The sequence below is a fragment of the Oncorhynchus mykiss genome, chromosome 7 (genome assembly GCF_013265735.2).
Source record: "Oncorhynchus mykiss isolate Arlee chromosome 7, USDA_OmykA_1.1, whole genome shotgun sequence".
Taxonomy (NCBI): Eukaryota; Metazoa; Chordata; class Actinopteri; order Salmoniformes; family Salmonidae; genus Oncorhynchus; species Oncorhynchus mykiss.
This window is the reverse complement of record NC_048571.1, coordinates 6,731,290-6,758,552: the sequence shown is the minus strand read 5'-3', so window position 1 is coordinate 6,758,552 and position 27,263 is coordinate 6,731,290. Positions and strand designations below refer to the sequence as shown.

General features: G+C 43.6%; 2 protein-coding genes across 2 annotated transcripts in view; one reads left to right on the top strand and one right to left on the bottom strand.

The window, feature by feature from the left end:
- Window positions 1–5,114: 5,114 nt before the first annotated feature.
- On the bottom strand, window positions 5,115–26,626 carry LOC110497057 (pejvakin). The gene is made up of 6 exons (XM_036982273.1): window positions 26,492–26,626; window positions 10,034–10,285; window positions 9,613–9,808; window positions 8,794–8,935; window positions 8,115–8,232; window positions 5,115–5,948 (listed from the first exon to the last, which is right to left on the bottom strand). The coding sequence occupies exons 2-6, from the start codon at window positions 10,242–10,244 to the stop codon at window positions 5,641–5,643; spliced, it is 975 nt and encodes a 324-aa protein (XP_036838168.1). The 5' UTR covers window positions 10,245–10,285; window positions 26,492–26,626; the 3' UTR covers window positions 5,115–5,640.
- Window positions 13,782–27,263, top strand: part of LOC110527301 (collagen alpha-2(V) chain) — a 42,700-nt gene continuing 29,218 nt past the window's right edge. The window contains exons 1-12 of the mRNA XM_036984394.1: window positions 13,782–14,127; window positions 20,744–20,992; window positions 21,220–21,441; window positions 21,768–21,784; window positions 22,032–22,064; window positions 22,208–22,240; window positions 22,664–22,717; window positions 22,928–23,020; window positions 23,438–23,515; window positions 24,344–24,388; window positions 24,505–24,558; window positions 25,302–25,457. Coding sequence (XP_036840289.1) covers window positions 14,037–14,127; window positions 20,744–20,992; window positions 21,220–21,441; window positions 21,768–21,784; window positions 22,032–22,064; window positions 22,208–22,240; window positions 22,664–22,717; window positions 22,928–23,020; window positions 23,438–23,515; window positions 24,344–24,388; window positions 24,505–24,558; window positions 25,302–25,457 — 1,125 coding nt within the window. The 5' untranslated portion in view covers window positions 13,782–14,036. The remainder of the gene's footprint in view (window positions 14,128–20,743; window positions 20,993–21,219; window positions 21,442–21,767; window positions 21,785–22,031; window positions 22,065–22,207; window positions 22,241–22,663; window positions 22,718–22,927; window positions 23,021–23,437; window positions 23,516–24,343; window positions 24,389–24,504; window positions 24,559–25,301; window positions 25,458–27,263) is intronic.

Genomic DNA, 27,263 nt, shown 5'->3' with positions numbered 1-27,263 from the left:
CAGACCTCACAACCATAAAGGGCATTGGGTTCTATAACTGATTCAAGTATTTTTAGCCAGATCCTAATTGGTATGTTGAATTTTATGTTCCTTTTGATGGCATAGAAGGCCCTTCTTGCCTTGTCTCTCAGATCGTTCACAGCTTTGTGGAAGTTACTTGTGGTGCTGATGTTTAGGCCAAGGTATGTATAGTTTTTTGTGTGCTCTCGGGCAAAGGTTGTCTAGATGGAATTTGTATTTGTGGTCCTGGTAACTGGACCTTTTTTGGAACACCATTATTTTGGTCTTACTGAGATTTACTGTCAGGGCCCAGGCCTGGCAGAATCTGTGCAGAAGATCTAGGTGCTGCTGTAGGCCCTCCTTGGTTGGTGACAGAAGCACCAGATCATCAGCAAACAGTAGACATTTGACTTCAGATTCTAGAAGGGTGAGGCCGGGTGCTGCAGGCTGTTCTAGTGCCCTCGCCAATTCGTTGATATATATGTTGAAGAGGGTGGGGCTTAAGCTGCATCCCTGTCTCACCCCACGGCCCTGTAGGAAGAAATGTGTGTGTTTTTTGCTACATTTAACTGCACACGTGTTGTTTGTGTACATGGTTTTTATAATGTTGTATGTTTTTTCCCCAACACCACTTTCCATCAGTTTGTATAGCAGACCCTCATGCCAAATTGAGTCAAAGGCTTTTTTTAAAATCAACAAAGCATGAGAAGTCTTTGCCTTTGTTTTGGTTTGTTTGTTTGTCAATTAGGGTGTGCAGGGTGAATACGTGATCTGACGTACAATAATTTGGTAAAAAGCCAATTTGACATTTGCTCAGTATATTGTTTTCACAGAGGAAATGTACGAGTCTGCAGTTAATGATAATGCAGAGGATTTTCCCAAGGTTACTGTTGACGCATATCCCACTGTAGTTATTGGGGTCAAATTTGTCTCCACTTTTGTGGATTGGGGTGATCAGTCCTTGGTTTCAAATATTGGCGAAGATGCCAGAGGTAAGGATGATGTTAAAGAGTTTAAGAATAACAAATTGGAATTGATTGTTTGTATATTTGATAATTTCGTTGAGGATACCATCAACACCACAGGCCTTTTTGGGTTGGAGGGTTTATATTTTGTCCTGTAGTTCATTCGAGGTAATTGGATAATCCAGTCTGTTCTGGTATTCTTTAGTAGTTGATTCTAAGATCTGTATTTGATCATGTATATGTTTTTGCTGTTTGTTCTTTGTTAAAGAGCCAAAAAGATTGGGCAAGTGGTTTACCCATACATCTCCATTTTGGATAGATCATTCTTTGTGTTGTTGTTTGTTTAGTGTTTTCCAATTTTCCCAGAAGTGGTTAGAGTCAATGGATTCTTCAATTACATTGAGCTGATTTCTGACGTGCTGTTCCTTCTTTTTCCGTAGTGTATTTCTGTATTGTTTAAGTGATTCACCATAGTGAAGGCGTACGCTCTCTCTCCCTCTTTCTCGCTATCTGTCATTCCCATGTTAGTGTGGTCTCTGTCACTGCCCTGTTAGTGTGGTCTCTGTCACTCCCCTGTTAGTGTGGTCTCTGTCACTCCCCTGTCAGTGGATTCTGTTACTTCCCTGTGTAGTGTGGTCTCTGTCACTCCCCTGTTAGTGTGGTCTCTGTCACTCCCCTGTTAGTTTAGTCTCTGTCACTCCCCTGTCAGTGGATTCTGTCACTCCCCTGTTAGTTTTGTCTCTGTCACTCCCCTGTTAGTTTTGTCTCTGTCACTCCCCTGTTAGTGTGGTCCCTGTCACTCCCCTGTTAGTGTGGTCTCTGTCACTCCCCTGTTAGTTTTGTCTCTGTCACTCCTCTGTCAGTGTGGTCTCTGTCACTCCCCTGTTAGTGTGGTCTCTGTCACTCCCCAGTTAGTGTGGTCTCTGTCACTCCCCTGTTAGTGTGGTCTCTGTCACTCCCCTGCTAGTGTGGTCTCTGTCACTCCCCTGTCAGTGTGGTCTCTGTCACTCCCCTGTCAGTGTGGTCTCTGTCACTCCCCTGTTAGTGTGGTCTCTGTCACTCCCCAGTTAGTGTGGTCTCTGTCACTCCCCTGTTAGTGTGGTCTCTGTCACTCCCCAGTTAGTGTGGTCTCTGTCACTCCCCTGTTAGTGTGGTCTCTGTCACTCCCCTGCTAGTGTGGTCTCTGTCACTCCCCTGTCAGTGTGGTCTCTGTCACTCCCCTGTCAGTGTGGTCTCTGTCACTCCCCTGTTAGTGTGGTCTCTGTCACTCCCCAGTTAGTGTGGTCTCTGTCACTCCCCTGTTAGTGTGGTCTCTGTCACTCCCCTGTTAGTGTGGTCTCTGTCACTCCCCTGTTAGTGTGGTCTCTGTCACTCCCATATTAGTGTGGTCTCTATTACTCCCCTGTTAGTGTGGTCTCTGTCACTCCCCTGTTAGTGTGGTCTCTGTCACTCCCCTGTTAGTGTTGCCTCCGGTGCCAAAGATCCCATTTCTTTCTAATCAATGTGTGTTCCAGATTCATCACACATCAGAGAGCCGTCAGCTTCCATTAACACTGATGTGTGTTCCAGATTCATCACACGTCAGAGAGCCATCAGCTTCCATTAACACTGATGTGTGTTCCAGATTCATCACACGTCAGAGAGCCGTCAGCTTCCATTAACACTGATGTGTGTTCCAGATTCATCACACGTCAGAGAGCCATCAGCTTCCATTAACACTGATGTGTGTTCCAGATTCATCACGTCAGAGAGCCGTCAGCTTCCATTAACACTGATGTTGAATCCCCACTGTCCAATAGCCTCCACTCTCCCTCTCCTTCTCCTTCTCCCTCTCCCTCTCCCTCTCCCCCTCTCCCCCTCTCCTTCTCCTTCTCCTTCTCCTTCTCCTTCTCCTTCTCCTTCTCCTTCTCCTTCTCCCTCTCCCTCTCCCTCTCCTCCCTCTCCCTCTCCCTCTCCCTCTCCCTCTCCTTCACACTCCCCCTCTCCTTCTCCCTCTCCTTCTCCTTCTCCCTCTCCTTCTCCCTCTCCCTCTCCTTCTCCTTCTCATTCTCCCTCTCCCTTTCCTTCACACTCACCCTCTCCTTCACTCTCACCCTCTCCTTCTCCCTTTTCTTCACACTCACCCTCTCCTTCACTCTCACCCTCTCCTTCTCCCTCTCCTTCACACTCTCTCTCTCCTTCTATTTCTCCCTCTCCTTCTCCTTCTTACTCTCCCTCTCCATCTCCCTCTTCATCTCCCTCTCCTTCTCCCTCTCCCTATTCGTTCCATGTTGTCTCTCTAGTCTACACACACAATCTCTTTCTTTCGTGCTATGCTCGGCATGTATATGTGTGTGTGTGTGTGTTGCCTACAAGAATGTGTCCTGTCTAAGCAGATCCATGTGATTCTGCCCCGTCCGTCCCTCTCAGAAGTATTAGATTAGTTTAAAGTGGAGGGATATATAATTATAGAACTCACATGACTTCACAGTACATCATCACAGCCCAGGTCTCTGTCACGTCCCATCTGTCCGTTTCTCCAAACCTCTATCCTTCTCCTCGTCCCCATGCTGTCATGTCTTTCCCAGTGGGATTCATTCTATCACTCATTTAACACATGATGACTGAATCATTCAGGATTATAGTTTTTCTCAGTGACAGGTAATCAGATGTGATCCTACAGATAGTCCTGTTTATCTCCCTCATTCATGACCAATTATCATCCTGGACTCATTCATGACCAACTTTCACCCTGGACTCATTCATCACCAATTATCACCCTGGACTCATTCATCACCAATTATCACCCTGGACTCATTCATGACTAACTTTCACCCTGGACTCATTCATCACCAATTATCACCATGGACTCATTCATGACTAACTTTCACCCTGGACTCATTCATCACCAATTATCACCCTGGACTCATTCATCACCAATTATCACCCTGGACTCATTCATGACTAACTTTCACCATGGACTCATTCATCACCAATTATCACCATGGACTCATTCATGACTAACTTTCACCCTGGACTCATTCATGGCCAACTTTCACCCTGGACTCATTCATGACCAATTATCACCCTGGACTCATTCATCACCAATTATCACCCTGGACTCATTCATGGCCAACTTTCACCCTGGACCCATTCATGACCAATCATCACTCTGGACTCATTCATCACCAATTATCACCATGGACTCATTCATCAGTTATCGCCCTGGACTCATTCATAACCAATTATCACCATGGACTCATTCATTAGTTATCGCCCTGGACTCATTCATGACCAACTCTCACTCTGGACTCATTCATGACCAATCATCACTCTGGACTCATTCATGACCAACTCTCACTCTGGACTCATTCATGACCAACTTTCACCCTGGACTCATTCATGACCAACTTTCACCCTGGACTCATTCATGACCAACTCTCACTCTGGACTCATTCATGACCAACTCTCACTCTGGACTCATTCATGACCAACTTTCACCCTGGACTCATTCATGACCAACTTTCACCCTGGACTCATTCATGACCAACTTTCACCCTGGACTCATTCATGACCAATTATCACCCTGGACTCATTCATGACCAATTATCACCCTGGACTCATTCATGACCAATCATCACTCTGGACTCATTCATGACCAATTATCACCCTGGACTCATTCATGACCAATCATCACCCTGGACTCATTCATGACCAATCATCACTCTGGACTCATTCATGACCAATCATCACTCTGGACTCATTCATTACCAATTATCACCCGGAACTCATTCATGACCAATAAATCACCCTGGATTCATTCATGACCAATAATACCCTGGACTCATTCATGACCAATTATCACCATGGACTTATTCATGACCAATTCAGAATGTAAGACAGTGAAACCTATACTATAATCCCACTGAGCTCCAGTGGTTCTCTGCGGGGGCATCTCCAATTTCTCCCTTGATAAATCAACTTGATAAAGCAAGTTCAATAATACAGTGGTGTTAGCTGGAGAAAAAACTAGGAGTTGGTCTTTATCGACACCTTGTGGTTTTTGTCGGGAACCACAGTTGTTGGATATGTTTACAGAGCCCTCTAGCGTCCAATCAGAAAGATCCATGTACTGTACATGCGAGGACTCTACAGAGATACAGTCTATGCTACAGAGAAAACCTCAATCTTTATTTAAAAATAAATAATCCAGCCATAGAAAACGAAATGTCACAAAAACATAACAACAAAGGAGAATCCATGTCATGTAACCATGGCAATATGAATGTAGATTTTCAGCCTCTTCACTATCTTTTCACCATTACAATGTCCCACTGACCTGATGAGGTCAAAACACCCCACTACAAACACTGAACGTCAGGTGATGACCCAAAAGACCTGATGACACACTTTGAAACCAGCAGAATGAGGCCAAAACAAGGTCAAGTGTAGATGAAATAGTTGGAATAGAGATGGAATAGAGTAGAGACTAATGTAGACTAACGGAGGGAGTCACTTGGGAGGATCCATTGAGGGGGAGTGGAGGGCAGCTCCAAATAAGATACAGTACTACAGACATTGGCCAGACCCAGTTTTCTGACTGTCAGTATGGCACAGGGCTATTAGTTAGGTACTGTATGCCTAATCAGGGATGACCTCTCTCTCTTCCTCCCTCTCTCTTCCTGAGTCCATCTCTTCAGCTGAGCGTCTTGTGCCACAGGTCGAAACAAGGCACCACGTGTAGCCTGACGTACTTGTGCCCGCCGGAGGAGCACTCCAGACAGCCGTATACCGTCTCCCTCGGTGTCTGGCCCCGGCCACACAGGGCACAGGGGCCCTTGGGGATGTTGTGGTTGAGGAGGTTGACACGGGAGTGGGAGTCCCCTCTCAGGTAGGTGGAGGAGACGTCCGTCATGCTGGCTGCCTTTTCATAGTAGTCTGTCACTACGTCGTCCATGTAGGTGTCTGAGTGGGTGTGGGTGAGCTCCTCAAACGTCCTGTCGTCTTGAGTAGGGGAAAGCAAGGATGAGGATAAGAGTGTCACTGGAACATCGGAAAATGTGCAGGGATTATTTTGCTTTCACTCATTATCTTTACATTACCCTGTGCTTTCACTAGCATTTGTGTCAGTGGAGGCTGGTGGGAAGAGCTACAGGAGGACGGCCTCATTGTAATGGCTGGAATGGAATTAATGGAACGTATCAAACATATGGAAACCACGTGTGACGCCATACCATTTATTCCATTACAATGACCCACTCCTCCTATAGCTCCTCCCACCAGCCTTCACTGGTTTGTGTTTATATATGTTTATACTCTTTATTGGTGTTTTATTAGGATCCCTGGGTGTATATTCTTCTCAAAAATATGGAGCTAACAATTGTTCTTTAAACAGCATTATACTGGTAAGATTAGATCACTCTGGGACCTGTACCTTCTTTAAAACCTCTACAGGATTGGTGGGTCCCCCACGGGACGGTTGAGCTAACGTAGGCTAATGCGGTTAGCATGAGGTTGTCAGTAAAAAAACAAAATCCCTGGACATAGGCATATCTGATATTGGCAGAAAGCTTCAATTCTTGTTAATCTAATTGCATTGTCCAATTTACAGTTGCTATTACAGTGAAATAATACCATGCTATTGTTTGAGAAGAGTGCACAGTTATGAATTAGAAAAATTATTAAGTAAACCAATTAGGCACATTTGGGCAGTCTCGATACAAAATTTTGAACAGAAATACAATGGTTCATTGGATCAGTCTAAAACTTTGCACAGACACTGCTGCCATCCAGTGGACAAAATCTAAATTGTGCCTGGGCTGGAATAATACATTATGGCCTTTCCCTTGCATTCCAAAGATGATGGTACAAACAAAACAAAAAACACATGTTTTTTTCTTTGTATTATCTTTTACCAGATCTAATGTGTTATTTTCTCCTACATTCATTTCACATTTCCACAAACTTCAAAGTGTTTCCTTTCAAATGGTATCAAGAATATGCATATCCTGCTTCAGGTCCTGAACTACAGGCAGTTAGCTCATGGGTATGTGTGTGTCATTTTAGGTGAAAAAGGGGCGGATCCTTAAGATTATACAGCATTATACTGGTAAGATCAGACCACTTTGGGAGATGTAGCTTCTTTATACAGCATTATACAGGTAAGATCAGACCACTTTGGGAGATGTAGCTTATTTATACAGCATTATACAGGTAAGATCAGACCACTTTGGGAGATGTAGCTTATTTATACAGCATTATACAGGTAAGATCAGACCACTTTGGGAGATGTAGCTTATTTATACAGCATTATACAGGTAAGATCAGACCACTTTGGGAGATGTACCTTCTTTATACAGCATTATACAGGTAAGATCAGGTCAGATTGTTCTAGTCTTTTAGATTTACTCTACGATAAGAACAGGAGGAGGTGTAGCCATTTCCTGCAGTCAAATGACCTAGTGGCCTCATTCATATTTTTATAATTTCATAATTAATAAACATGTATTTTTTTTTAAACACAGACAATCCTGTGTTTCGTATATGTCAAACAGTTTTGTTTGACAGTATTTCAGTCTTCTGTGATATATTTAAAGTGTAATTTTGGGATGCATTTCAACTCTATTTTTTTAAGCCCATAACTATGTGTGTGAGGTGTATACTTTTGTTTCAAAGTAGATGTGTTTAAGACTACAAAGAATCACTCTGTGTGACCCAGATTCAGCCCACTGCAGTAAAAGGTTAAGAGATGAAAGAAGGTTCCTTCCTACCTGCTCTGAAGGGGTTTCCGTACACAATCCCAGACAGGAACCTGCGTAGCCGTCCCATAGAGAATTGACCAATGAAACCACCCAGCTGCTCTCTGATCAGCTCCTTCTCAAATCCGCCCAACGACTCAGGGCTTACACAGATATCTGATCAGGAGAAGGGGAACTATGTTTGTGTGTGTGTGTGTGTGTGTGTGTGTGTGTGTGTGTGTGTGTGTGTGTGTGTGTGTGTGTGTGTGTGTGTGTGTGTGTGTGTGTGTGTGTGTGTGTGTGTGTGTATGTGTGTATGTGTGTGAGTGTGTGAGTGAGTGAGTGAGTGAGTGAGTGAGTGAGTGAGTGAGTGAGTATGTGAGTGAGTGAGTGAGTGAATCAAGTGTAAGTGTGTTTGTTGTGGTTGTCTCACCAAGTCGTCCATCCAATCGAACAAACAGTTCAAAGATGCTGAATGCGATGGTGGTGTGAGCTGGGATCACTATGGCCTTGTCTCGACCTTTGGGGTTTTGACCATCATCAATCTGAAACTGTAGAACACCAGTCAGATAGGTGAGACAGGGCATTCATCCATTCAACCATTACTTGCTGAGAGTGTCAGATGTCAGTGTTTCTGTGTGTATTGTACTGTGTGTGAGTGTGGTGTGTAGGTGTGTGTATTGTGTCTGTGTGTATGCTGTGTGTGTGTACGGTGTAAAGGTTTGTGTACTGTATGTGTGTGTGTACTGTGTGTGTGTGTGCTGTGTGTGTGTGTACTGTGTGTTTGTAGGTGTGTGTACCCTTATGTGTACCATGTGTGTACCGTGTGTGTAGGTGTGTATATAGTATGTGTGTGTGTACTGTGTGTGTAGGTGTGTATATTGTATGTGTGTGTGTACTGTGTGTGTAGGTGTGTATATAGTATGTGTGTGCGTACTGTGTGTGTAGGTGTGTATGTTGTATGTGTGTGTGTACCGTGTGTGTAGGTGTGTATATAGTATGTGTGTGTGTACCGTGTGTGTAGGTGTGTATATAGTATGTGTGTGCGTACTGTGTGTGTAGGTGTGTATATAGTATGTGTGTGTGTACTGTGTGTGTAGGTGTGTATTTACCCTCATAGTCGTCCGTCTCATGCCAGCGTGGACAGTGAGAGAACACTGACGCGTCGTACGGATGCTCTCCATGACAATGCAGAGAACACTCCGCCCACTTTCTTTGGACTGACGAATCAGACAGTGATCCAGATCCACTTTCCTATAGTGGAAAGAAACCAGAACACAAACCTGTGTCAGAAAGACTTCTACTGTCCAGGTGTAATATACAGTATATACAACCAACATGGTCTCATGAATATGAATATCGACAGCTTGGTTCCATCTGGAGAAAGATGATTCTGAGATAATTGGCTTTAAAGTCCTGAAACCTCATTGGTTTAAATGATGTCAGCAATTTTGACCTGAGGTATTTAGACTACTGTTTAGGTAGAGAACATTGAACAGAACAAGGTTGTTTCAATAACTACATGTTGACTAAAATACAGATAGAACCTTATAGTCCCAAGCTCTCTATATGTCAAAATAATGACATTTAATCATTGTAGTTATGTCAAAATAATGACATTTAATCATTGTAGTTATGTCAAAATAGTGACATTTAATCATTGTAGTTATGTCAAAATAGTGACATTTAATCATTGTAGTTATGTCAAAATAGTGACATTTAGTCATTGTAGTTATATGTCAAAATAATGACATTTAATCATTGTAGTTATGTCAAAATAGTGACATTTAATCATTGTAGTTATATGTTAACTAACCTGACATATTAGTTGTTTGTCATCACCATTATGACCATTGGTAATATCTTATCAGAAACAAAACCAGAATGAAATTGATTAAATTCTAAGCTATTTTCCACCACCTGCAGTGTACCTGGAGTTGAGTTCCCTGAGCAGAGTTGGGACCTCTACCTCGTGTTTGGTGACGATCCCAAAGGAGGCTTTGACAGCCACAGAGTCTGAACCACTGATGTTGAACCCCACGTCGTTCATCAGGTGATTCCCTAATCTGCCGTTCAGGGCCACGTCAGACTTGTCCTCATAGTTCAGGAGCTGGTACGACGACACCCCTGTTTGAATGGAATAAAAGGCATTGTTAAAGGCAGCTGATATTGTATGAGACTAGCTTTACATCTGCAGAAACACATGATTTACTTTTTCAAAGTGAAAGACAGTTATAATGCATTATAAGCCCATTATAATACCTTATAAGCTATTCATAATGCTCTATAATGAATGACATAGGCGTTAATAGCTGCTGATAAACATGCATTCCTCCCCTCACTGGACTCTACCTGCTGTGATCTCCTTCTCCCCCACCAGGATGTCTTTCAGGGAGAAGGGGGTTGAGGCGTACTTGGTTTTCTTCCAGAAGTGTCTCTTCCTCTTCCTGGTGACCAGGCTGAGGGGTTGGTAGCGGTCAGCCTCACTCAGGCTCGGTACAGGGATCAACCGACCTGTGTCTCCCACCTGCTTCACAAAGTTCTTAGTCGCCGCAGCGAACATACCGGTGACCAAGGAACAGCAGACGGGTGCAGGAGTCACTGCTGGAAATGCAAGGCAGCAACAGGTATACTGTAAGTGTCCGCTGTCCAGGCAAATGTGAATCCTTTAGTTTACACTATTAAATACGTTTTTTCCTCTTTTTCTTGGCTTTGGTGAGTTCACATTGGGAAGTTCTGCACAGGTGGACAGTTGTTCTGAATAGATGTCTCTCAAACAGGTAGAGTCATTCAGCTGTGCAGCTCAGGGCTAATGAATAATGGAGACACCATGTAAGGGGATATGGGGACAAGCTGTCCCATAACGTGATTGGACAGGTAGTTGCCTTCATTCTTCCTGTCATGTGACCAGTGAGCTCACCAATGGGTTATGCAGTACTTCCTGTGCTACTCTGTCTTTGAGGCCCTAGATGTCTATCAATAATGCTGCCCTGAGCGCTGAAAAGTGATATTGGTGTAAGTATCAACAGTTTAATTGTAGCTGGTTAGGGAATCTGATCAAATTTAAATGGATCAGGGTTACACACCTTAAAGGAAAACTCCACCAAAAAGCTATCTATTGGTGTGGTCCCAAATGTTGTTGATATAGTCCCAAATGTTTTGCATGTCAGCGATCAAGTTTTCAAGACATTTAACTTTCATAATACAGAAGGTATGATACAGTCAACATGATGAAAGTTCTATATCTTGAAAACTTGATTGCTGACATGCATTTTTTTACTTAACTAGGAAAGTCAGTTAAGAACAAATTCTTATTTACAATGATGGCCTACACCGGTCAAACCCAGACGATGTAGGCCAATTGTACGCAGTCCTATGGGACACCCAATCAGGGCCAGTTATGATACAGCCTGGATTCGAACACCTCAAGCACTGAGATGCAGTGTCTTAGACCACTGTGCCACTCGGGACTATATCAACAATGGACTAATGAAACAAGTACCAGAGTAGCATGTGAAACATCTGCTTCCTGTGTTGTGAACTAGCATGACAAATAGCAGAGTAGCATGTGAAACATCTGCTTCCTGTGTTGTGAACTAGCATGACAAATAGCAGAGTAGCATGTGAAACATCTGCTTCCTGTGTTGTGAACTAGCATGACAAATAGCAGAGTAGCATGTGAAACATCTGCTTCCTGTGTTGTGAACTAGCATGACAAATAGCAGAGTAGCATGTGAAACATCTGCTTCCTGTGTTGTGAACTAGCATGACAAATAGCAGAGTAGCATGTGAAACATCTGCTTCCTGTGTTGTGAACTAGCATGACAAATAGCAAGAAGAGTGGTGGTCTTTGTGGTGTCTATGTTCAAATGTACATTTCTTGTGGTTGTGTCTGGTACCAATAATAGACTAGTCTACATGTTACAGGGAGGTTAATACTTCTAGACCAAGGCTTTCCCCACCCAAAGGTCATACAGGATATGTTATGTTATGACCTTGCCTTCCTTGTAATTTAGCTGTTTGGCTGGGAAATGAAACGTAATGTTTATTTATGAGACTTTTTAAAAAGTGGGAAATGGGTGTGGTTTCCACAGTGTAAACTATGTCTGTATTCACACTGGTCCATGAACACAGACCAGGAATAGAAGGTCCTTTCTAAAGGTCAGAATGACTACCCAGGTAGGCTATTACAGAGATAAGACAAGCGGGACACAAATACGTATTACTGTGCAAATGACCATATGGGGACATGGAATGAATAAACGTCTGTGAATGCCTTCACAATTTCAAGTAAATCCAGAGAAACTACTGGGGAGCCTTTTTTGTGAAGCTGGTGAGCGTTTCCAAGCCTTCTGCTGCAAAATGGCTGCCTTGACATCTCGGAACACATGACGTCCCGCTGGTGTGTTTGCTGGTGTTTTTGCTGGTGTTTTGATTTGTTTGGCGCGTCAGGTTTTGTTTCATTATTTTATCATTTTAATATCCTACCCTCCTCATTTTAATATCCTACCCTCCTCATTTTAATACAGACATTCATTGTCACGTCCTGACCTTAGTTCCTTTTTTATGTCTCTGTTTTAGTTTGGTCAAGGCGTGAGTTGGGGTGGGCATTCTATGTTTTGTAGTCTAGGTTTTGTATTTCTATGTGTTTGGCCTGGTATGGTTCCCAATCAGAGGCAGCTGTCAATCGTTGTCTCTGATTGAGAACCATACTTAGGTAGCCTGTTCCCACCTGTGTTTGTGGGTAGTTCTTTTTCCGTTTCAGTGTTTGCGCCATTCGGGACTGTTTCGGTTTTCATTTTGATTCTCTTGTTCTTTTGTATTCAGTCTAATTAAATTATATTTTGGATACATACTACGCTGCATTTTGGTCCTCTTCACCTTCTTCAACCCACGACAGCCATTACAGAACTACCCACCACAACCGGACCAAGCAGCGTGGTAACCAGGAGCAGAGGGTTCTGGACTCCTGGACATGGGAGGAGATTTTGGACGGAAAGTGACCCTGGGCACAGGCTGGGGAATATCGCCGCCCCCCGGGGAGAGCTGAAGGCAGCCAAAGCCGAGAGGTGGCATTATGAGGAGTTAGCACGGCAGCGCAACAGGGACGAGAGGCAGCCCCAAAAATGTATTGGGGGGGGACACACGGGGAGTGTGGCTAAGTCAGGTAGGAGACCTGAGCCAACTCCCCGTGCTTACCGTGGAGAGAGGTGGACCGGGCAGGCACCGTGTTATGCCGTGAGGCGCACGGTGTCCCCAGTGCACAGGCATAGCCTGGTGCGCTACATTGCAGCGCCTCGTATCGGCCGGGCTAGAGTGGGCATTAGGCCAGGTGCTATGAAGCCGGCTCAGCGCATCTGGTTTCCAGTGCATCACCTCGGCCCGGGGTATATGGCACCAGCCCTATGCACGGTGTCCCCAGTTCGCCAGCACAGCCCAGTGCGGTCTGTTCCACCCCGCCGCACTGGCCGGGCTACGGGGAGTATCTAGCCAGGACAGGTTGTGCAGGCTCGGTGCTCGAGACCTCCAGTGCGCCTCCACGCCTGTCCAGCGCTTCCATAGTCTCCCACCTGTCCAGCGCTTCCAGAGTCTCCCTCCTGTCCAGCGCTTCCAGAGTCTCCCTCCTGTCCAGCGCTTCCAGAGTCGCCCTCCTGTCCAGCGCTGCCAGAGCCGCCCTCTTGTCCTGAGCTGCCAGAGCCGCCCGTCTGTCCTGAGCTGCCAGAGACGCCCGTCTGTCCTGAGCTGCCAGAGACGCCCGTCTGTCCTGAGCTGCCAGAGCCGCCCGCCCGTTCTCTTGTTCTTTTGTATTCAGTCTCATTAAATTATATTATGGATACATACCACGCTGCATTTTGGTCCTCCGATCCTTCCTACTACTCCTCCTCGTCAGAGCTCTAGGATGACACACATGACATCCTATATATAGGGCCTTTTACTGTTACTATAATGTCATCTGTAATCAGAAACGGATTCTATTTTCAGTAATCTGCTGAATGCTGGCTGTCTGAGACTGAGAGCACAGGAAAAAAGGAAGAAAATTAGAGGTTAGACAACCCTTTAAAAGAGGGAGTGAGAGAGAGGCGCAAGAGAGAGAGAGAGAAGTAGAGAGAGAGAGAGAAGTAGAGAGAGAGTGAGGTGGCGCGAGAGAGAGAAGTAGAGAGAGAGAGAGAGCGAGAGAGAGAGACTGTTTCTCTGGTCTAGTTCAGGCAGTTCTTTTCTCTTCTCAAGGCTACCTGGATATTACTGGATGGTACTGTGCACTGCAACGCTAGCCTAGCTCTCTCATCCTCCTCTCCTCTCGTCTTCCTCTCTGCCCTGTACGTGTGTTGGGAAGGTGCCTGTCTCAGGTGCAGACATGGCCACCTCTGTGCTCTCCAGGATTATTCTATGTCTGGCTATATCTCTGTTTCCGGTATTGACAGTGACCAGCCAGGATGTCAACCTAGGTGAGTGGACGGGGCTGCACTGCATGACTTATGGTCTGACTGACAGATGATTGTGTTGATTGCTATTGCTTGTACTGAGTGATATGAATTGCTCATGTGTTTAACTTTTTGTTCTACATTTTTTTAATTGATTGATTTAATTGATTTAATAATTAGAAGTCGTAGGCTGTGTCAGGCGCAGACGACATTACAGATGTCACATTGAATTGAATAATTGATAAAATTGTCCAAGAGAGAATTACATGGCTATGAAAACGTCATGCCAAGCTAAGCCTACACCAAACACAGACCAGGCTATCAAAACGTCATGCCAAGCTAAGCCTACACCAAACACAGACCAGGCTATCAAAACGTCATGCCAAGCTAAGCCTACACCAAACACACTATTCATTGGAATTTTTTGTAGAATTCACAATGTGGAAAATGAATGGTGGAAAAACCCTGTTTTTATGGGTATTATGATGCGTCCACTGTGGTGGACTGCTGTGGTCCTCTTTGGCAGGTAGATGGCAGGTGGTCAAGATTGACACACACACACAATGCAATTTAAAAACTACAGTATAATCAATTACTACTATATCAACCTTATCAACAGCACAGAGGTGCCCGTTTAGGAGTCGCCTCATCAAAGAATACCTCTAATCACACCTCTAATCACACCTCTAATCACACCTTTAATCACACCTCTAATCACACCGACACACTATTTCTCAGATATTATTTAAGTGGCACCTTAAAGCTTTTCTCTGAAGACAGTTTTCAGGTTGCTTGGTAACCCGTTCCACAGAACTGCAGCAGAGTACAGGAATTACTGTTTTTCCATGGAGATCTTGAGTCTACAGGGAACACATTTTGTAAAAGTCCCTCTGGGAACAAAGGATTAGGGTTGCAAAGCTACCCGTAAAATAACAAAGTTACTGGAATCTTCAGTGATCTATGGCAATCTATGGTAACTTTGGTGATGTATACTTGAATACTAAAAAAAATATATATTCATATATAATATTCATTTTTTTATATCTGTGTCCATATTGTCCATGAGTTTCTAGTGGATAGACCACATGGTTCAAGAGAAAAGAGCATAATTAATGAAGAAAGCCTCTAACCAACAATGGCATTAACTCTGCAACTCTTCCAAATATTGTCTTTTTTCACAACTGCCACCAGTTTGGCCACAAAACATTTACAACAAAGACATATTGACATAGTAAAATAAATACAAGTGTGTAAAAATATATAAATAATATTTAATGCTGAAACAACCCTCATTAAACACAAATGATATTCACTAAGGTTTATATTTCAGATGTTTTACAGTTTTGTCATTCCATTTTTTTATTTTAAAAGTCATCTTATTAGACATGTATATATATATATATATATATATATATATATATATATACTGTATATATATTTTACATGTGATAAGCCACACAGAGGGACAGAGATAATTACAGACACCTGTTATAATCTGAAGTACCCAAAAAGGCCCCTAGATGTCATCTGGTAAGATTCCATATATTCCTTGAAAGTTACCAACATTCTGTTAGTTTACTGGTAAAGTACTCGAACGTTTAGAGTAATATACCCTACTGTTGCAACCCTTCTCAGGATAGACCAAGCATGTCAATGAGAGGATGCAACACTTTTATGTGTTTAATACTTTTATGGGCCTTATTGAACATCTATAGGCGTTGTATAAGCAACGTTCATATTTCCTTTTCTATCTTTCTATTTTTTCTTTTCTTTTTCTTTATTTTTTCGTTTTAAGTTTGTGTTCAGTTTACACGCCTCAATATCACAATTATTTTCTCACGATGAAATATAAAGTACTAAAATGTGTCTTTATTTTTTTGTTTTAAGTTTGTGTTCAGTTTACACGCCTCAATATCACAATTATTTTCTCACGATGAAATATAAAGTACTAAAATGTGTCTTTATTTTTTTGTTTTAAGTTTGTGTTCAGTTTACACGCCTCAATATCACAATTATTTTCTCACGATGAAATATAAAGTACTAAAATATGTCTTTATTTTTTTTACTGTAGGAAGTGGTTTGTTTTATAAGTACCATCATACCGCTCACTCACAGCAGGTTCAGTCCAGTTTACAGGCCACCCAGTCTCTGGACCACGTTGGCCTTGCACTCAACATCACACCCCCCAAAAAACAGAAAATAAAATCAACACTTTTAATGGATGCTATTTTCTCATTGTTCATATTGTAGCTTTTTACAAGAGAGTAAATAAAGTGTTCTAATAAAACGAATGGGATAGGTTCTCTCAGAAATGTCTGGATACAAACATACATACATGGATAGAATCCATATTTTTATTTCGTTTTTACAAGGCATGTCAGTTAGGAACAAATTCTTCACTACAATAACAGCAACAAAAATACATCCCTCTTAGACAGACTACGTGTTAAAGTGGTGTTGTGTGCATGACTGGCTGGCTGGCTGACTGGCTGGCTGAGTGGTTGGCTGACTGGCTGGCTGACTGGCTGGCTGGCTGGCTGACTGGCTGACTGGCTGGCTGGCTGGCTGACTGGCTGACTGGCTGACTGGCTGACTGGCTGGCTGGCTGACTGACTGGCTGACTGGCTGGCTGACTGGCTGACTGGCTGACTGGCTGGCTGACTGGCTGGCTGACTGGCTGGCTGGCTGACTGACTGGCTGACTGGCTGACTGGCTGACTGGCTGACTGGCTGGCTGGCTGACTGACTGGCTGACTGGCTGGCTGACTGGCTGACTGGCTGGCTGACTGGCTGGCTGACTGGCTGGCTGGCTGGCTGACTGGCTGACTGGCTGGCTGGCTGACTGGCTGGCTGACTGGCTGGCTGGCTGACTGGCTGACTGGCTGGTTGACTGGTTGGGCTATTTCAGTGCAAGGCTGAATGAAGGGTTGTAGAGCGCCATGGCCATAATGATGTGGGGACGGACCAAAACAGGCCACTGATTTTGGTTAGGGGTTTGCCAGAGAGCGACCGGACACACCCAGTGAAATGATGCATGCTGGGTATGAATATGCTTCATACTGTCGGCATCCACAAAGCCTATAACCCTTTAGGAGTATGCTGTCTTTGAACAGCGAAGGATGTAAGTTACTGATGTGGGGAACAAAACGTATTATTGAGTCTGGTTTCTCTCCTTGTCGTTTTGTGTCTGCTTGCGTAGCGACAGGTCAATCAGGTGATAAGTAGGCCTAACTTTACCTGCCACCTGGGCCCGGCTTTTTAAAAGTTATCTGTCCGGATCACATCTATCGGATAAGATGAAATGCATAGAAACAGAATGAATAGAACGGGAGTTCCCGTTCAAGTCAATGATTCGTCCTATTCATTAGTTCTATTCATTCTATATCTATGTCTTTAATCCTATCCGATAGGTGAACTCCAGATAGATGTTAGCTCAACCAAGCTGATGCCTAGGCTTTAGCTCAGCGGGTGGAAGCAGACTTGTTGCAGGCAGGCAACCTGAGTTCAAACCCAGTAGGTCACACCTGCTGCTCGGGGGTTTAGGCCCATGTTGCTATAGAAAACGTGTTAGTGTAAAAAGTCACAGGTATTGTGTAGTAAGTGTGCTGCTGAGGGGAGGACGGCTCATAATAATGGCCGGAATGGAGCAAATGGAATGGCACCAAACACCTGAAAACCATGGAAACCATGTGTTTGATGTATTTGATACCGTTCCACTGATTCCGCTCCAGTCATTACAACGAGCCCGTCCTCCCCAAGCCAACAACCTTTTGTGGTGCATTGTTTGAGCAGATTAACGCTACAGTGAAAAAGACATGAACACCATACTTTCCAAAATGTTCCCCCATGTTCTGTAGTTGTAAAACAGTATACTATTGGACAATGTGTGATAGTGCTTGATAATATAACACCAAGATCACTTTCACCTGACTTCACAGCTGAGCAACACAGTGACATGAAGGTCAGTGTGTAGTGGGAAGTTATAGCAGGCGGCCATATTGGATAATTAACTGAAGAGGAACGGTGTTTTGGGCCATGTGCAAACCACAAATGGATTAAATTTACAGTAACCACAGGCCTCACTTTTATAGTGATCAACACTCTGAATATAATGGATTTAATAATAACCCCCGGGTTGGTGAAGTCAATATACATATTATTGATTCATTTACATCACTTGGGTACAGCTGACTTAATAATGTTATAACATTTTGTAAATGGAAGTTGGTCCATATGATGAAGCGTTTAGATTCCATGGCTGTGGAGTTAGCTGGGTGTGGCCTCTCATGGCTGGCCCAGAAATACAGCCCAGCCACAGGCACATGCTAAGCATAACCTATAATATAGGCCGCTGGGGTTTTCCCTGAAATAACTCCTGCTTTTGAAAAGTAGCTTCTCTCTTGGGGAGAAGCTCGCCCACATAATGAGTACTTAGAAGTTACGTTTTTCATATAAAACGGGCTAAGTTTATAAAAGTGAGATTCCGCAAGGATACTACATATAGCACTGCAGCAGGTGGTCAGTGTTTCTCCTAGTTTCACTCCCTTAGTTTCCAACAGAGGCCCCACCACCCCGCCTAGATAATGCCATGGGAGGTGCTTGGGTTGTTTCTTGCTTCCAGGCAGCATCTGTATTGGAGCGATGTTTCCCCGATTCACAGATGAATTGTGAAAAGAGCTTCTGTTCTGTGTCATCGTGCTGTGTATCATCTTCCTCTTATCGTCAGGGAACTTTAGTCTCAGGGATCTCATTGAGGTGGGAAGAGTAATGTAGGAACCTATTTATAAAGGTACAAAAATAACATCAAGCCCAGAACCTGAATGGAAAGTCTGATTTCTTAGTCTATATTACTGGTTTGGACTTACATGACGTCACTGTCTTAATCAGTACTTATGTCGACTATATTTAGATGTGGGCCTAGAATTCACAACTTCAAATGACAACTGGGGAGATGTAATTTTGATAAGTAATGTAATGATTTATAATGACGAACTTCCTATTTTGTCATAGAAAATTGTGAAATTGCTCTTATGGTGAGCAATCGCCCTACGCAACTACATCCTTGGTATGAGCTTCTTCCAAGATTCATAATTACACATCGGAGGAAAAACCTTTAACTTCACATTTTGACAATGAAGAGCTTCACTGAAAATGATAGAAACATAAAGAGTAGGTCATAAACAGTAGGTATGAGTATGTCCTGACCTACTCATAAACAGTAGGTATGAGTATGTCCTGACCTACTCATAAAGAGTAGGTATGAGTATGTCCTGACCTACTCATAAAGAGTAGGTATGAGTATGTCCTGACCTACTCATAAAGAGTAGGTATGAGTATGTCCTGACCTACTCATAAACAGTAGGTATGAGTATGTCCTGACCTACTCATAAAGAGTAGGTATGAGTATGTCCTGACCTACTCATAAACAATAGGTATGAGTATGTCCTGACCTACTCATAAAGAGTAGGTATGAGTATGTCCTGACCTACTCATAAAGAGTAGGTATGAGTATGTCCTGACCTACTCATAAAGAGTAGGTATGAGTATGTCCTGACCTACTCATAAAGAGTAGGTATGAGTATGTCCTGACCTACTCATAAAGAGTAGGTATGAGTATGTCCTGACCTACTCATAAACAGTAGGTATGAGTATGTCCTGACCTACTCATAAACAGTAGGTATGAGTATGTCCTGACCTACTCATAAAGAGTAGGTATGAGTATGTCCTGACCTACTCATAAACAGTAGGTATGAGTATGTCCTGACCTACTCATAAAGAGTAGGTCATAAAGAGTAGGTATGAGTATGTCCTGACCTACTCATAAAGAGTAGGTATGAGTATGTCCTGACCTACTCATAAAGAGTAGGTATGAGTATGTCCTGACCTACTCATAAACAGTAGGTATGAGTATGTCCTGACCTACTCATAAACAGTAGGTATGAGTATGTCCTGACCTACTCATAAAGAGTAGGTATGAGTATGTCCTGACCTACTCATAAACAGTAGGTATGAGTATGCCCTGACCTACTCATAAAGAGTAGGTCATAAACAGTAGGTATGAGTATGTCCTGACCTACTCATAAAGAGTAGGTCATAAAGAGTAGGTCAGGACATTCTATCCTGGGGACAATCTGAGACGGTGTTAATGTGTTATATTCTTCATAAAAACCCTAAACTGAACGCTTCACGCATTGGCGAGTTTGTGGCAAGTGAGCTATACTTGATTTAACAGAATTTCGGACGTGTACCTAAACACAATGACACCAACACCACATTGTCCACATTATAGTAAATGTGAGATTGTCACACTCTGGGACAGTGTTCTCGCTCTTCAGTCTGCCACCTAGTGGCCATAGAAGAAACACACAATTTACTAGACTAATAATTTAGTCACATGGACACTCATCAGGTCACATGGTCCTTAAAAACTCTCATCCCTCATCAGGCCTCCTAAACATCCCCTTGATTCTATTGGCCAGAAATGATCATTCATGTTTTTTGTCATCTCTGAAAATCCCAGAAACATGGTGGTGTTGTTTCCTGGTGTTATTGTAGAGGGTTATTCTACCTCTTACCTCATATGGGTTGAGGACATAACATGTGAAGATACGTGTGTAAATGCTGTTTACTTACTCTGGCAGGGCACGAAGACAGCTGTGCCGAAAACGGCAAAGTCTACAGCAACAACGAGATTTGGAACCCGGAGCCATGTAAGATCTGTGTGTGTGACCTGGGGACTATTACCTGTGAAGACATCCGATGTGAAGACCTAGCCTGTAAGGACACCAGCACCCCTGAGGGAGAATGTTGCCCTGTGTGTTCTGAGGCCGCAGGAACCCAGGGCCAGCAGGCTACTACCTGGGATAATCTGCTACCAAAGATCAAAACAGGTGACTACATTCTCACCACATTACATTGACCCATGTTTTACAGTTTCAAGTGCCCACTAAGAGAATTATTCCTCATGGTCATGATGGAATGGTGTTCGATTAATGGTGTTGTTACATTTCTTACAACATTCTAATTTCAGACTCACTACATCCTCTCAGTTCTCTCAGTATTTTCTAATAGGACCTATGTGTGATTCATATTCTGTTCTTCAATCTCCATGACTCAGTAGAGGAGAAGAAGGATGAGAGCTGCAGGGACAACGGGCAGGTGTACGCCCACAACGACATGTGGACCCCAGAGCCGTGCAGGGTGTGTGTGTGTGACAGTGGAACCACCATCTGTGAGGAGGTGCAGTGTGAGATGGTGGGGAACTGTGAGAAGGTGACCATCCCTGAGGGAGAGTGCTGCCCTGTGTGTGACAGCTTCTCCAGCGCTAACAGGAGGATAGGTGAGATATGTATATATACATACATACATACATGCTTAAACATATATATGAATTATATGTCTAAAGGGCGGGGCTCACATGTCTACATCATTACCTCAGACGAACTGTGACTGCAAGGTGTTGCACGGAAACCCAAGTGTGAAACGTAGCGATTAAGTTTGGATCCCCTGGAGGTGTCTCACTGACTGATGATAAGAGGGGAAAACATACTAGATTTCATAGTGTTTCAACATATAACACAGTATCAAGTCATTGAAGATCACATGTCAAATGAAGGATGAAAGATCTACGTTAAAATCTGATTTCTTCCTTTCCCTTCCTCAAAGAAATGATGGCGTTCAAGGTGAGTAATGATAAAAGATACTCTCAATCTTCGGTTTTCCAATTTTTACTTGGACACACCCCTGAATATTAGCCTGAGTGCCCGTCTGTTTGTGTTGTCACGCCAACTCCTTGTCACTCATTGTCATACACGTATTTGGCTTGACAATGAACAATGGGGTTGGTAAGAGCACAAACAGATCTGGAACCAGGCTACCTGAATAGCTGAGCTGATTGTCACATTGTTATGTGATGCATTTGATTTCCAGGGTCAGAAAGGTGAACCTGGTGATATCCCTTACGTAAGTCTGTGTTCATACCTCTCAGAGACAGCGCATCTGTTAATTAACAATTCACGTGACTTTTGACACCTATTATGACAACTGTTATCAAAAACATCATACTGTCACTTTTATAAGTGTTTTTGTTTGTTTTTTGTTTCCAGGTCGTGGGGCCAGTAGGTCAACCCGGACCAATGGTGAGCACTCTGTAGACATTATTATTTGACATGATTATGTTATAAGTTTCTCATACGGGTCATTGTTATGGCTGGAATTGAATCAATGGAACTGTACCAATGACATCAAACACATGGATACAATGTGTTTGACTCCGTTCCATTGATTCTATTCCAGCCATTACAATGAGCCCGTCCTCTTATAGCTCCTCCCACCAGCCTCCTCTGGTATACTGTATAGAAGTTTGGCTGGCCACTCCCCTCCTAATTTTCAGTCAGATTCCCTTTACCACACTAGATGGTACTATAGAGTGTCAGTATTGAGGGTTAGCTGATGCTACTACTGCGGTCTCTGTCCACAGCTACAGTGGGAAGACACTACTGCTAGTGTAAAATATAATGTGAAGTGATCATGTTTTCTTGTTATCTGTGTCAATGTTTCAGGGTCCTCCCGGGGCTCAGGGGAACAGAGGATACACTGGTTTCAAGGGCAGAAAAGTATGTCTAACACCATGACATTTACATCTAGAGAAGCGTCTTACAATACTGCGATTCAATGTGACCGAGGACTAACAAACTATCCTGAGATAACTCACTGCTCTTCAGTACCTTCATATGTTGAATCTGGTAGACATGTCGAATCATCTCTGTAGTAGTGACGTTCAATACTGTCACTCATGTGTTTGCATATGTTTCCTAAAAATCCAGGGTTTACAGGGCCCAGCTGGCATCGACGGGGAACCAGGAGTCCCAGGGAACCCTGGTGAGCCAGGATCCCCCGGCCAGCCCTCACACCCTGGGGTGAGTTTGTCTGTCTGTCTCCCCAGCCCGACTCTTCACTGGTGCAGTCTGTAACCTTCATTTCTGGTCAAAAGTGATTTCCCTCCCTACACTTGTTAGTAAACTGACTGAGAGGGTTGGTTTTGGAAAAAATACAGCCATTTTGTATTTTGTTTAGCTTTTTGGACGAATGTGCTTGCTGTACCTGAAATCTTTTTCACCCCAAAACATCAAAGTAAGTAACATGAAGAGACTTGGGGGCTTGTAGGGATAGCTCAGAGCTTCCAAACCTTTTCTATCCCTCTTCTCATTGTACCTGTCCAGTTGAGGGGGGGGAACACTGCACCTATTCTCGTCATACGGAGTCTGTGGGCACCAGTGAAGAACTTCCACACCGTGGTGATAATGAATGAATGACCGTCCTCCTCTCCCCCCCAGGGTCAGCTGGTCTCTCAAATGGCAGCAGGCTTCGGTGAGAAATCAGCTGGGATGATGGGAATGATATCTGGCAACAGGGTGAGTTACTATTAAATCACCTGGGATGATGGGGATGATATCTGGCAACAGGGTGAGCTACTATTAAATCACCTGGGATGATGGGGAGGATATCTGGCAACAGGGTGAGCTACTATTAAATCACCTGGGATGATGGGGAGGATATCTGGCAACAGGGTGAGCTACTATTAAATCACCTGGGATGATGGGGAGGATATCTGGCAACAGGGTAAGTTACTATTAAATCTGCTGTCCTCTACAAAAAAGTCCCAAACAAACCTCATTGCATGGTAGTCCTTGCTAGGTGTGTGTGTCCATGGGCAGTAGATTGTAAACAAGGAAAGACATACTGTAGAGTATTTACCACAGGAGGCTGGTGTTACCTTAATTTGGGAGGACAGGCTCGTGTTGATGGCTGGAGCGGAATTAGTTTCACGGTTTCCATGGTTTCCATGTGTTTCGTGTGTTTGATGCCATTGAATTTGCTCCGTTCCAGACAATATTATGAGCCGTCCTCCACTCAGCTGCATCCTGTCTAATACATTGTCTTTGGCGGGCTTGATTGAATGACAGTTCCTTTAGGTTTGTGCCTATATTACTCATTACTCTGTCTCTGTATTTATTTATTTATTTTATTAATCTGTTATTTTACCAGGTAAGTTGACTGATAACACGTTCAGATTTGCAGCAACGACCTGGGGAATAGTTACAGGGGAGAGGAAGGGGAGGAATGAGCCAATTGTAAACTGGGAATTATTAGGTGACCGTGATGGTTTGATGGCCAGATTGGGAATTTAGCCAGGACACCAGGGTTAACACCCCTGTATGTTGTCTCCATGTATATTTTAGGGTGAGGCAGGACCAAGAGGGCCTCCTGGACAGTCCGGTCAACCAGTAAGTCAAAGATGGCTGACTATATCTACCTTTCAGACATCAATTCTTAATGGAGATCATTTCTGTAAGTAAACAGACAGATATGTGATCATTTCCTTTTCCTCCCTGTCTTGTAGGGCCCTACAGGGGGGCAGGGGGCCCCAGGAGACGTTGGAGACCCCGGATCCATGGTAAGAACCATGCATAATCTCTGCATCAGTTATCTCTCTGATGCTTTTTTGACTGGGTTTGAATCCTGGTCACCTACATGCTTGAAGACTGTTAGCCCATTGAGCTAAAGCCTAGGCATTAGCACAGGGAGCTAACTCAACAAAAAAAGGGCCTAAGCCCTTTATGTGGGCATAATATAGAGTTAAACAGTTTGTGATCGCATTAAACAGTTTGTGATCGCATTCAAATGTAAGCAAGGTGAGAAATGATATGTTTGGGCTTCTTGATGTCAATTTGTAGTCTACAAATGATTTGTAATTATGTTCCTGAACATCCGCTCAATAAAAAATCATACCGCGGCTGAGTCAACTGACTCTCAGGGAGCTAACACAAGTCTTCAGTTCTCAGGCAAAGTTATCATCATCACACCAGCTTCGATCACTGAACTACCTCCGCTACCAATCACACACTGTCTTGAGGTGTTACACCAAGATCTACCAATCACACACTGTCTTGAGGTGTTACACCAAGATCTACCAATCACACACTGTCTTGAGGTGTTACACCAAGATCTACCAATCACACACTGTCTTGAGGTGTTACACCAAGATCTACCAATCACACACTGTCTTGATGTATTACACCAAGATCTACCAATCACACACTGTCTTGCGGTGATCTACCAATCACAGTCTGTCTTGAGGTGTTACACCAGAGCTATATGTTGTATTGACTGTGTGTGATTGGACATGTTTTTATACAGGGTGGCTTTGGTCACAGAGGACCTGAGGGCCCACCAGGAAAACCAGGACTAGATGTAAGTACTCTACACTCCAACAGACATCGGCCGTGTCCCTATTTCCTATATAGTGCAATACTTTTGACCAGGACCCATAGGGCCAGTGGTGAGGAACAACCCGCATTAGATATGACGTCTTCTGAGTATGAATGAGCCTAGTATGTTGATATTGGTTGCTTTCTGCATATGTTCCTTCATAGTATGTAGTAAGATTAGTGCAGAGTTTTTCCTAGCCACCGTGCTTCTACGTCTGCATTGCTTGCTGTTTGGGGTATTAGGCTGGGTTTCTGTACAGCACTGTGACATCTGCTGATGGAAAGAGCTTTATAAATACATTTGATTGATAGGCGCCGGTTGTGTCTAACTCTGCCTAACATGCCATGTTGTGTCATTAACTTGTTTAATAACTTTTATCAGAGATAGTAGAATGCCAAGTTAAACCTCTTGGCTATTAACACGAAACTGCCTAACACACCTTTGTTCGGGATTATACAACGGGTGGTAATGCCTTTGAAGCTGGTGTTTGTGTTACGGTTTTCTTGCGGTGAAGGCGGACCAAAACGCAGCGTGGTTACTTTGATTCATGGTTCTTTAATAAAGAAGCTACACATGAACACACTAACAAAATGAAAACCTAAACAGCCCTATCTGGTGCAAACAAACACAGCGACAGGAACAATCACCCACCAAACACTCAAACAATATGGCTGCCTAAATATGGTTCCCAATCAGAGACAACGATAAACACCTGCCTCTGATTGAGAACCACTTCAGGCAACCATAGACTTTTCTAGATAACCCCACTATACCACAATCCCAATACCTACAAAAAAAACAAGACAAAACACACCACATAATTAACCCATGTCACACCCTGGCCTGACCAAAATAATAAAGACAACACAAAATACTAAGACCAGGGCGTGACAGTTTGGAGGATATATTGGCTTGGTTCGAAGGCCCGAGGCGAACCATGGCAACATGTCCTCCAAACACCAGTTTCTCGGGCATGTCACTTAAGCAAACCCAACATGGAGACTTAGATTTAATTTTTTTAACCTTTGTTCTACATCAAACTTTACTGCAGTGAACATTTAGGCTTACACACCTATCCAGAATCAGTTTCACATTATGTTGGAGTGCTGTTTGTTTACCTTTCTGAAGTGCGGTTCATCTGTTGAACCCATACAAAAAAAGATTGCAGTCAGAGTACAGTATAACTGCAGTACACTGTAATATACACTGTACACTGTCCTACAATCTAAGCTAGATGCCCTCAATCTGTCACGACTTCCGCCGAAGTCGGTCCCTCTCCTTGTTCGGGCGGCGTTCGGCGGTCGACGTCACCGGTCTTCTAGCCATCCTGCCCTGCCTCTCTAAAGTCTTCCAAAGCCAATTTAATAAACAGATCACTGACCATTTCCAATCCCACCGTACCTTCTCTGCTGTGCAATCCAGTTTCCGAGCTGGTCACAGGTGCACCTCAGCCACGCTCAAGGTACTAAATAATATCATAACCGCCATCGATAAAATACAGTACTGTGCAGCCGTATTCATCAACCTGGCCAAGGCTTTCGACTCTGTCAATCACCGTATTCTTATCGGCAGACTCAATAGCCTTGGTTTTTCAAATGACTGCCTTGCGTGGTTCACCAACTACTTCACAGACAAGAGTTCAGTGTGTCAAATCGGAGTGCCTGTTGTCCGGACCTCTGGCAGTCTCTATGGGGGTACCACAGGGTTCAAGTAATTTCAAGTAATTTTGTAGTGTAACTGCAGTTACAGTGCAGTATAACTGCAGTTATTCTGCAATCACTGCATCCAAAATACCACAGTTGACTGCAGTTACTTCACTTTTACTGCAGTTTCAAAACCGCAATTTTTTTTTGTAAGGGAAATGCTGTTTGTCCATATCTGAGAGAGTGA